The sequence below is a fragment of the Lygodium microphyllum genome, chromosome 29, assembly GCF_053477565.2.
Source record: "Lygodium microphyllum isolate KBCC chromosome 29, Lygodium_microphyllum_v1.1.10, whole genome shotgun sequence".
Classification (NCBI taxonomy): domain Eukaryota; kingdom Viridiplantae; phylum Streptophyta; class Polypodiopsida; order Schizaeales; family Lygodiaceae; genus Lygodium; species Lygodium microphyllum.
This window is the reverse complement of record NC_141163.1, coordinates 67,702,960-67,715,348: the sequence shown is the minus strand read 5'-3', so window position 1 is coordinate 67,715,348 and position 12,389 is coordinate 67,702,960. Positions and strand designations below refer to the sequence as shown.

The 12,389-nt window shown below is 41.8% G+C and overlaps 1 protein-coding gene across 1 annotated transcript; it reads right to left on the bottom strand.

The window, feature by feature from the left end:
- Positions 1 to 4,100: 4,100 nt before the first annotated feature.
- Positions 4,101 to 4,644, bottom strand: LOC148010738 (uncharacterized). Its single transcript, XM_087672177.1, has 3 exons — positions 4,555 to 4,644; positions 4,344 to 4,490; positions 4,101 to 4,259 (listed from the first exon to the last, which is right to left on the bottom strand). Exons 1-3 carry the CDS (start codon positions 4,642 to 4,644, stop codon positions 4,101 to 4,103), a joined length of 396 nt encoding a protein of 131 aa, XP_087528303.1.
- Positions 4,645 to 12,389: the final 7,745 nt, after the last annotated feature.

The window sequence follows — 12,389 nt, the reverse complement described above, 5'->3', positions numbered from 1 at the left end:
TCTCCCCCTCCATCTGACCTCAAGCACTTTACTTGTAAGCCTGTTTCTCTTTCAACTGCAGCCTTGAAAGTTCTAAAGTGCTCAAACGCTTCACTCTTTTCCTTCATAAAATATACCCACAGCTTTCTAGAACAATCATCAATGAATGTGACAAAGTATGAACTGCCTCCAAGAGATACATTTTGTGTAGGCCCCCAAATGTCTGTATGCACAACATCAAGGATATTTGTGCTTACATCTCTATCATGTGAAAAGGGTTGTCTTGCCTGCTTACCAAACTAACATGCTTCACATACCTTATGAAATTCTGCAACTCTAAATGTAGGCAAACCTGTAACCAACCCTTTGGACTGCATTAATTTCAGCCTTTGTACATTTGCATGTCCAATGCTTTGTGCCAAATTTCAATATCTGCAGCAACACCTTTTCCTTTAGCATACATAGCAGCATTCATAGTAGGAATTCCAGCATCCAGAGTAAACATACGCCCAACTCTACTTCCCTTTGCAACCAACCTACACTTGTCATTGAAGTCTTCTACAAAGCAGCCCTTTGCATTAAATCTGACTTGCAGCCCTTGCTCTACCATTTGACCGACTGACACTAAGTTCTTTGTAATAGATGACACATGTAATACATCTGAAAGACTCTTTGTCTTACCATCATGCAAGGACAAGGGAACTTTTCCAATGTGTGAAATTGGGTGGCATGAATCATTACCCGTCTGCACATAACCTGCATTTTGCAAATCCTCCATCTCTCCAAACCATTCAGCATGGCTGGTCATATGATTGGATGCACCTGAATCAACATACCAAACATCATCATGTGTTCCCTTTCCTGTAACAGCATTCAGCATATGTTGTATAACAAAAAGACGTTCATTTTTGTCTTTATTCTGTCATGAAGACAATGCATAGTTTCCTTGCTGCAACTTACCATTGCGAATATCATCTTTCTTAGCATAACATTGGGCTGCAACATGACCTGTTTTGCCACAGTAGTGACACACAATACCAAAGTTGTTAGAACCTCTGTTTTGCCATCCACCTCTTTCTCTAAAGCTCCCCCTACCTCTAAAGTTACCATGACCTTGTGCACAAATCGGATGCCGTATGCACACGTAGTGAGCGTCAGAAGGTCCCCAAGAACAAAAGAACTCTACTTTTTACACAAAAACCAATGAAGAAAGCTTGCACAACATGAACAAGAGACCAATTGGGTGCAATCTCCCCCCATGCCTTGTGTGAGCACTCCACAAAGCATGTATCTAATATATTATTCATCTTCAAGCTCAAGAAATAGCCCAATTTACAGAATAGCACGCTTTAGCTTTTGAGTTTGCTTTTGTACCAATAAAGAATTAAAGATAATGGGTGCCCAAGAAGTCAGGCGGTACCCAAATACAATGTCCAATACAAGTATTTAAATTGTGCGCCCATGCGCATACAAAAATAATAAATAAATATCAAACACTTTGATAAATAAGCGCGTCAAAATATAGGCATCATGCCTAAGATACGCGCCCATCAAAAAATTGATGATAATTTGAATACAGGCTATCCTCCAATGCTTCCCAATGCCACTGCTGCTCGCTCTACACATCAACTGAAGCATTCACAATTGTTAGAAAAATAATACAATTAAACCGACAAAAGTGAATACCTAGCAGTCTTCAACTATATAAATAAATTGGCTAAAAATTAATCCTAACCTTAATTTATTACGAGTGCAAACTCAAAACTCATAAACGTTTATTAATTTAAATATGTATTTTACGGAATCACTCACTATGGAATCACCCATGTATACATAAAATTAACAAACTACTCGAAAAGGATAGGCATCCCCATCAACTTTTTGCACAAAGAATCCACTTTGTGTATGAGCCCCGGTAATAAAATTTTACAGAATCCACCGCAAAACCTCATGGAATCCACCATGGAACATGCCTCCTGGCATCAGGACCTCCTAAAACCTGCATATCGCCAAATTGCTGATTCAATCTATTTTCCTGGTTGTCACTATCAAGTCCTATACCACAGCCTCTTGAAGAGAACCTGCCACGTCCCCTTCTTGAACTGGACCTGTTCACCACTTTTTTTAGATGTCTCACTCTGCATGTTAATCTCTTCAGTGATCATAAGGGAGACCAACTCATCGAAATCTGAAAATGGCTTTCTGACATATACGGAAGTTACAAAAGACTTCCAAGCCTTTTCATTGTTAAGTCCACCCAAGGTAGATGACACCAAATCATCATCATCAGGCATTGCATCAATTGCTGCCAAGGCATCTACAATGCTCCTTACCTTCAGTGCATACTCATTGATAGACATCTTCCCTTTCTTCAATGTATTCAACTCTTGCTTGAGTTGAATCTTTCGTGCCTTTGTATTTATGGAAAACATACTTTCAAGTATGGTCCAAGCTGCATATGAATTCTCTGCATTTCTAATATGTCCCAACATATTATTGCCAATTACTGTAGACAGCCAATACATAACCTTTTTGTCTTTTTCATTCCATTCCTTCTGTGCCTTTGTCTCTTCTGCAGTTGGAGGATCACTCACCTACGGCTCCTTTTCTTCACCTGAAACAAACTCATAAAGGCCTTTTCTAATAAGGAAGTTCGTGACACGGAACTTCCATGAAGGGTAGTTGTTCTTTTCGAGCTTCTCAATGACGGGGTTTCCACTGTTATTTGCCATTATCACAAAACTAATAACAAACAGCAAGCAAATCTTCTACAACCCTCGACCTGTAGTGCACAGCAATACACCAGACAACCTTTTTCACTGTCTGCTCAACAATACATGCAATTTGCAACCAGCTTGCAGATAAACCTTGTGTTTATTCATTGGTAAACACCTTTGAACTTACAGATCTAGAATCTTTAACCTGTGCACCCACTTTCTGTCAATACAGCCGAAGTCACAGTGTACCCTGAAACTATTGTCCGCAACCTTGCGGCTCTAAAACAGGGCTTGAAATGGCCTCAAATGCCCAAAATAACTGCGAGAAAGCCCTAAAGGACCTATTTTTAGAATACACATTTCTCTTTGCACACACCAAATCTCACTGCAATTTGAGATTTTTTATCTACCCTGCTTCTGGTGCCTCCATAGGCACTATCCAAGAGAGAGAGTGGAAGAATGGGAGAGCTTCTTATACGTTGCTTGCTTGCTCAAACGTTGCTTCTTCTCCTTCACTTCAGCCTTCAAAATCAGCCTCTCTCAGTGGCACGGCTCTAATACCATGTCAAGAATCGCATGGTGGGGGGACTTGCTCAAGATGCTGCGCCGAACACACACAGAATGCACAAGGAGAAGCTCACTCAAGAGACAAGAAGAGAGATGGAGGCCAAAACGTTTTCTTGCTGGTTTTTTCTTCTTCTTCCACACACTTTACAATGTACACAAAGTATAGATAAGATACAACCACTACAAGGGATCGGGCTCATACCCGCGCTCCTGGCCGCACAAAATGACTTGGGAAAAAAAGTGTCGGGCCCGTATAATAGCGCGTGTATCATCGCGGCCAGAGACATGCGTGTAAAAGCGCGTGTAAAGTGACAGTCAGTCGCGCGAATACACGACCCCATACACGCGTTCTGCGCAGTTTTGCTGCAAATTTACACGCGAATCTAACCAGACTATCCGCGCAAATATATGCGATTTTGACAGATGACACGCGCTTATACACGCGATCGCAGAGGGAAAAAAAAAATCCAGAGAGTGCTTTTGGGTGCCTGGATGCTGTTCCAGCATCCAGCCAAGCCACCCAAAGGCACTCTCTGGATTTTTTTTTGGTGCATTGCACCATAAAAAAAGAGCGATTTAGATTTCAAGACTCACTCTCTATGAATACACGATTCAATATTACTATCTAAAACTTAATACATGACTCAAGACTCACGATTCAATACATTGTCAATACATGATACATTTGTGTACAAGGGAGTCCATATGTCAAAATAGCCCATGGCTTTAATTAGGAACAAATATATACAAAGTCAAATAGGGAGCTAGGTGCAAAAAAGCCCATGGCTTCAGTTACAAAAAAATTTTGTACAACCACATCCTACAGTATTCTGAAAGCTAATCAGAGGATGATGAGGACCCTGTGCTCTCTCCATGATCAGAGGAGCTCGCATCGGTATGTTCCGATGAGTGGTGCTCGCCTCCACCAGGAGCAGTGGCACGAACATCAGCAGTGGCGGCTGGATCATCAGGGGTAGGAGCATCAGCAGCTTGTGCCTGTTCAAGAAATATACCGTATGTAAGTATACATATATATGCAATTAAATAAACCGAAATCATTCATTTAGAGTTTTCAAGTACCTGTCGACCATATGGTCTCATGGCAGCGTCAAACTGCGCATCCGTAATACGTCCCTCGTTTCTGAAGATGGCCCACGTGTCACGTCTGCTATTGCGGCGAGCATACCCAGTCTCGTGGGCTGTGGGCCCTCTCCCCATAACCCGTCGCTGTAACATAATCAAGATAGTTTGTAAGATCAAAACAATCATAGAATCAATGAATTTGGCAAACAATCAAATAAAGAGGCAAGTTACTTATGAACTCTGCCTCCCACGACTCGACGCCGCCAGATCCGAAATGCGACGATCCAATGGTCTCCATCTGGATCCGTCGTGCCTCCACATGCTGCCTGCTCTTCACGCCTCCCTCTGCGCGCTTCTTTGCCTCCTTCCACTCGCGTTTGTGGGCAGTGGCAGGTTTCTCACAAGGATAGCCACCCGCAGCTACATTCACCCCATCATCGTACGCGAGTTTCTTAAGGTGAGATCTTTTATTACTTAAGATCTCCCTTATTCGCGTCCTTCCCCATACATCCGAGAATGTCGCTCGTGGGGGATTGGGGTACCGACTATGTACACTATCTAGGACCTCCCTAACTAACCGGCTATCCTGATCTTTAAATTTTACAAAACAGTTTCTATACATGTTTGAAACTACCCCCCGCATATACTCCATCACCTCTTTCCCTCTCGCATCCATGACTACCCCACCCCTATCCGTAACATCGTAGAAAATCTCTCCCTCCACCTCTCTCGCCTCCTCCGACTCCTCATTGTCTCCTCGTACATGCCTCCCTCCATGCCCTCTCTCACCGCGTGCCCTACTACCCCCCCCACCAAAGCACCCGCCACATAATCCTCCACTCCCGCTCTCCCTACTGCGGCGTCGGCTCTCATCTGTACTGCGGGAGTAGCCATGACTAGGGGTGGCTGCACGTGACTGTGTACGTGACTGTGGCTGTGAGGGAGCACGTGATGGTGGCCGTGAGCCCTCACGTGACGGTACAGAGGAGGGTGTGCGTGAGTGTGTCCGTGCAGGGGTGTGTCTCCTCGGTGAGCGTGTATGCGCAGGGGTACGTCTCGCCGGACTCGCAGGCGTAGACGGTAGTGGAGAGGCTTGTGTACTTGGGGGCGCGGTGTGACCTGGGAGTCTAGGAGGAGGATGGGCATACATATACTCTGTCAGCTCCACTGGATTAGGATGGCGCCCAAAATGGTTTATCATCTCCATCATCCAAGTGGCGTATGCCCACGGATCGGAGGAAGAGCCTGGATCCATGAAGAATCTGCAAAGCGTCGAAATTCCGCCTCAATGAACCAAGCAAAACATGCATATAAAAAATAAACATATCTCCTACAATATATCTCCTCAATATATCTCCTACAATATATAACCTACAACATATATCTACCATTCTAGAAAATAAACATATCTCTTACAATACCAAACATCGAATTAGTAGAAGATCATAAGCCAAAAGAAGAAGTTCATTTCGAATTAGTGACGAAATTCATGAAAAACAAAAACTCTTTCCTCTATCTTGACGGACATTGTCCATCAAGGGAGAAATGACTAAACACATACACAAGGGTTCCTTCTTCTCTCTTTCCTCTATCTTGACGGATGTCGTTTGTCAAGAAATAAATAGTTAAGCACATATACAATGTGTGTGAATTCTATCCTCTGTCGCTTTCAAGTACACATAGCACGGGTGGAAAGAAAGAAAGCGACAGATTTGCCAAAACAAACAAACGACAACCAACCTCTTTGAAAAGTCTTTGAAAAGTGAGTTCGTTGATTCTTGCTTCTCTCTCCCTTTCTGTGTTGTCTGCACCCTTTGCTTCTTTTGGGTAGTCCAAGAGGGAGAAAGAGGGCTTTTGAAAGAAAGAAAGCGACGCAGAAAGAAGAAGAAGAAGTGTTTTGAAAGAGGGCTTTTGAAAGAAAGAAAGCGGCGCGCGCGGTAGGTAAACGCGAAAAGCACGCGTGTAAAAGCGCAGCAGAATACATTTTAGACGCGCCTGTACACGCGACACAGAGCCTGTTTATACTTTTTTTAAAAACTGATTGTTCTTGTGTATCCATTGTTTTGTGCATAGGATGTGTATGATTTCACTAAAAACTGATCCTACTTCTGTATTGGTTATTTTGGACATAGCATGTCATCATCCTCTTCAAGCAGTTCTGGTGAGGATGAGACAATGCGTCATCGTGATCGCGACGTGTGGCTGGCACAAAGGATCAAGTGTACGTGTAATCGATGTCAAGGGTGCATTGTACGAGCGCGTCGAATTACATTGAATCACATCTCGATGTATGGAGAATGGATTCAAACAGGTTTAGAGGTGAGAAGATGTGAATTGAAAGTATTAAAATAACTCATGGTGTGCAAATTAATGGAGCGCGTTGTAATATATATACTGTGATTGAAGCAGGATGCAGTACCACACCCTAACATGGTGCCATACGCACGGCGAGAGCATGCAAAGCGTCGACGAGATGATGCTGGAGCTTCGGGATCTGTTGTCGGAGATGAGTGGGAAAGGGATGACAATAGCCCTGCACCCCACGAAGTTGTGGAAGAGGAAGTGTTTGATGACATGGTGCGGAATCTTTTTAGGGATGATCGCAAAGGTGTGGACGACAATGATATGGAACAAGAGCATCTCTACAACGCTTCATCGACACCGGTTTTTGAAGGGTGCACATTCTCTATTTTACGTGCTTCACTTGAACTGCTCAATATACAAACAGTTTATGGATGGAGCAATGCAAGTCTTGACGCATTATTGAAGTAAGCATTGTAACTTGCAAATTTCAGTTAGTGGTTTTTGGTTTACAGTATAGGGTTTAGGGTTATGGGCTAATTGATGATATTGGATGCAGGCTATTATCAAACATGCTTCCAAAGGGGAATAGACTACCCACCTCAAGAGACAAAGCGAGGCGCTATGTGACATCTCTTGGAGGATTGGATTATGATCGCATACATGCATGCGTCAATGATTGCATTCTCTTTCGTGGGACGCATAAGGAGGCTCGACAGTGTCCCACTTGTGGTGAAGCAAGGTATAGAACAGATGTGAAGAGTTTTGATGTACCTCGTAAAGTCTTGCGACACTTTCCTATAATTCCTCGCATCAAACACATGTTCAAGTGCAAATCCATAGCAGAGCTCATGTCATGGCATTCCTCGCATCGATCGGATGATGGCATGTGGAGAATTCCTGCAGACACTCCTGCTTGGAAGCATATTGAAGATGAGTGGCCCAGCTTTAAAACAGAGCCCAGAAACTTGAGACTTGGCCTAGGTATGGATGGAGTGAATCCGTTTGGTTTCAAGAGCACCGCATACAGCGTGTGGCCGGTTGTGTTGGTGAATTACAACCTTCCACCATCAATGGCGATCAAGAAGGGACATCTTATGTTATCCCTTCTGATTCCAGGGAAACATAAAGTCAAGCATATGGATGTTTATCTTGAACCGTTGATTGATGAGTTGGAGGAACTATGGAGAGGTGTTGCGGTAGTGGACATTAGTAGGCCTCCCTCCTCTCGACACTTCGACTTAAAAGCAGTGTTGATGTGGACAATGCATGACTTTCCAGGATACAGCGATTGTTCTGGTAAGAATTCTAACTACCTCCCGACTCTAATACTACTAGCTATATCAATTATAACTATTGACTTTATTATTCTAACTTTTTTTTATTTTAACAGGTTTGAGGACATCGGGTAAACATGCATGTCCTATATGTGGCCCTTCATTGGTACATGAGTATGCTGATGGTTTTTGTAAGACCATATTCGATAATCATCATCGATTTCTCCCATCAGATCACCCTAAATATGCTCCTAGTAAGAGGAACATTCATCCACAGACACTTCGTGCAAAAGATTGGAAGCGTATTTGGGAGTCTTCAAATGTTCTTCCTCCAGATGGCATGAACAGGTACATCTCCATTGTTTTCAATCTTGTTTTGTGTAGTCTCTAAAGTTGGAATAAAGATGACAGTCTGCAATCCCTTGTGTAGGTACTCCATTTTTTTCCGGCTACTATATTGGACCCATCTCAAGATCAACCATCTTCTTGATCCCATGCACATCTTCAAGAATGTGGGATCTAGTATTTGGGAACATGTTATTGGTAAAAGAGACAATGTTAGCGTACGGGAGGACTTGCAGGTCGCAGGACGTATGCGTCAAGCTTGGCCACGAGAGGAGGGTGGGCACGTTCGTCTTCCGCCTGCTCCCTGGATTATATCAAAGAAGGAGGAGAAGCAGGTAAAGCAAGCCATCACCACTTTGCGTACTCCCACTGGATGCATGAGATCGTTGAAGGGAGCGTTTACAACCACTAAGAAAAGAGGGGTTGAGCAACTACATGGGTTGAAGTCCCACGATTGGCACAAGATGCTCCAAGTAAGTGTTTTCCAATTATTGTAGGTTGAAATTAAATTTTGTAATGCCCTAACCCAAATATACATGTGCTCTTATGTGCGCAGTTCATACTACCTACTAGCATCGACCATTGTGCAGACAGGAGTTTGAAAAGATGTATTTATAAGATGGGCGAGCTTGTGAGGTATGTAAATCCCATGTAAGATCACCCTTCATTATACCTTGCAAAATGAATGTGCATGAGGTATAACGTACTGTGCATTTATTTTTCAGATATGTTAGTTCCAAAGCAATTGATCCAGCCACATTGGATGATGCGCGTGTTATGGCAGTGGAGGTGGTTTGTATGGTAGAGGAGACTTTTCCGCGAACCATTCTCACAAGTCAACTACATCTCATTATGCATTTAGTGGATGAAATTGCTTTATGTGGCACTGTGCATGCCCGTTGGATGTTCTTCCTAGAGCGCTTCATGAAGACCTTAAAAGACTTTGTGAGGCAAAGTGCAAGGCCCGAAGGAAGCATGGCTGAGGGTTGGTTGATACAAGAGTCTCTTGTATATATATCAGAATTTCTTGATCAGGTGGATAGCTCTTTGCCGCGACTATGGAGCAATGAAGAGGACTTGAGGATGACGTCTATTGTGCCTCAAGGAAAAGGACAGAGCAAAGTAATTGAGAGAACATTGATTGATGATCTTAATTTCACTTGCATCCTTAATAGTGATGTGATGAGCAGATGGGTTACAAGATACGAGGATGCAAAGACAAAAAGGCAAGCAGACAGAGCTCTCTTTCGGAGGCAACATGGCTCTCGTAAGGCGTACCCTAAGCATCTAGCAACACTTCCGAATGATATTCATGTTGATTGGTTGCATGAGGAAATGGAGAGAGCAGAGAGAGATGAGGGGCTGCATATCACGGCGGAAGAATGGGAGTATGCACGAGGATGCATGTTAAAGGTACATAGAACAAATGTAAATTTGCATTCTTTGTAAGTGATTGGCTTTTCATATTTATTCACATTAATTGCTTACATAGATATTGCTTATATTTTGGTCCAGTGCACTATGTTCAATGCTATATGGTGTGAAGGCAAGCATTTTCGAACACAAAGAATAGATGAAAAGAGGAATACACAAGATTGCAGTGTCATTAGTAGCTTTGAGGGAGCCAATGGAAAAATTGATGATTATTGTGGCACAATCCAAGACATATACAGACTTGACTTTCGCCGCTTCTTTGTGTATGTTTTGGATGTCAAATGGCAAATGAACGTGGTGGAAAAAGGGCCTAACGCAACGATAAAACGCCATGCAAGTGGCTATGTAACTATTGACTCTACAAAGTTTTGGCAAACAAAGAAAGATAGGCTCGTATTGCCACAACAATGTGAGCAGGTATGCATTTTTTTACAAATGTGTTTCATGTACATATATATCTAAGCTCGCGCACCCCTTGACTTTTGATATGCTAATTAATTAATGAATTATGTGTATTTGAGCAGGTTATCTATCTGCCAATGGTGCATGACAGTAAATGGTGGTATGTCATCCCTATTGCACCACGTTCCAAAGTAATGTATAATACATTCACTGATATGGAGCATATGGAGGATGTGGCAAGCCGCAAAGAAGATGATGTCGAACATGCCAATGTAGATGATCATGATAATGAGGATGAGCGTGCCATTTCTCATGATCATGAGGATGACCCTTCCATTGAGGATGATGGTGATGATGATGAGAATGATCAAGGCATCGGTACCATTATCAATGGGCAAAATAGCGATAGTAGAATAAATTTAATCGTAGCCTTACAAATTGATCAAATGGATATTGATGTTGATCGTTTGGCAAGGATGGATCTTATTGAAGATGAGATCGAACCCTAACCAATCCATCACTGTATTGTTCCAAATTCATGACATTTCTATTGTATACTTTGTCTTTCAATAACCATATGAAGATATATTTTTCAATATATTACGTTGTTGTAAGTGCATGTAGTGGGATTTTGTAATGGTTTGTAAACACTGCAATGCACAATGACATTTTTAAAACTTAATGGTTTTTTGTTTTGAAAAGAAATGGATTTCTGTAGTTAGGCTCTGTGTCGCGTGTAAAAGAGCGTGTATTATGACAGACTTAACGCGCAAATACACGCGCCCACACATGCAATTATACACGCACTGTTACATGCATGTATACACGCGCCCGATATTGCTGTAAGTATAAACGACCATACACGCGCCCGTAACTTTTCACGTGTAATGGACGCATGTATGGCGGCATTGTGTTGTAGTGAACATAAAGGAAAGTGGCCTACTAAGTCAAACAATGCATTACCGACTACACTAGTCGACTTGTGCTATAACTATGTCAATTGTAAATAGGTGTAACAACCTAAATATAATAAGTAATGAGTCAGTGGCCATGTGAGAGTCATAATGACCACCAACGTGCTAAGTGTAGATGTGTGGACCCATCTAACCAAGCGATCCATCATTAATGTCCGCATGTGTTGAGCTTGTCATCTCAACACAAGGTTTGATCCAAAGATTCCTAAAAGAAGAGGATGAAACTCAACTGATTCTCTTACTAGACCGCAAATTCATTGGCCATTAATTCCAGGGGAGTGGATGACTGCTAGTCAAGTATATCAAAATAATCTCCATTTTGCTCAACAATATTCACAATCTACATATCCTTCAGTGAGGTTGATGGCTCACTTTGCTTGGTACCTAGCATATATGCACATGCATTCACATAATGATCCAAAGGCTATTCCAAAGTTATGCATGAATATAAATGTGAACATTGATTCCCAAAAATTGGATGTATTGTATTTTCATGCCCTTTGTGTGCCTAGCAGATACCTTGTCTTGCTAGAGAGAGTGTGTTGCCTTTAATTTTTCCAAAACCCTCCAAAAACTTTTATAGATGAATCCTTATCCATGGATCGTTTTTGTAATCACCAAGCCTTCAAGAGGGATCATCTTCACTGATACCTCTAGATATATCTTTCATGATTCATACTGACATATCTCTCTTTTGGAGATGTCATTCAAATGGGTGTTTTGTGTTTGTGTTGTGTTAATTTCTATGTAATGAGTTCTTGGTGATTGAATATTCGATTTTTTTGAGAGCTATATTTTTGGAGATTTGCAGTGATGGTGATGGTGGATGGATAGCTTAAGAAGAAAAGATGCAAAAACCTCTTATATCCTTTACAAATTTGTCATGATTTGTTGTTGTTTATAACATATATTAATGGATAAGGGATTTTCCTTTCGTTGTATTCTTTACTAGATGTAGGTTATAAGTTGGGATCATGGTTAGATGGTTTATTAAAGATGCTAAAGAAGGTCAAGTTGAGCTCTTTGATGAACTTGTATTCCCTTTTTCTTAGGTCGCGAGGAAGCTCCCTTATTAAGTGTGGGGATATGTTGACTGCTGAAATGACTTGATTTTTTTTTTTTTTGTTGACTTTGTGTTGTTTTTGAGGGCTGAATGGTTGATTTTTTATGGATTTTGAATTATATCTAGTTGTTTTGAAATTTTTTGAGAGTTTTTTGGATGAGGTTTGTTATGTTTTGGAAGCTCATAATGTTTTGTAGTAGAGATATGAGGCTCTATGATATTCTGATAGGTTCTGCTTGGTTCTGTT

Bases quoted from the DNA above. Each gene is read 5' to 3' on its own strand.
- LOC148010738 (XM_087672177.1), bottom strand. From the start codon at position 4,644: ATGGAGACCATTGGATCGTCGCATTTCGGATCTGGCGGCGTCGAGTCG. The intron at 4,491-4,554 runs GTTTGCCAAATT...ATTATGTTACAG, and splicing joins ACTTGCCTCTTTATTTGATT to CGACGGGTTATGGGGAGAGG. The intron at 4,260-4,343 runs GTACTTGAAAAC...TTTCTTGAACAG, and splicing joins TGAGACCATATGGTCGACAG to GCACAAGCTGCTGATGCTCC.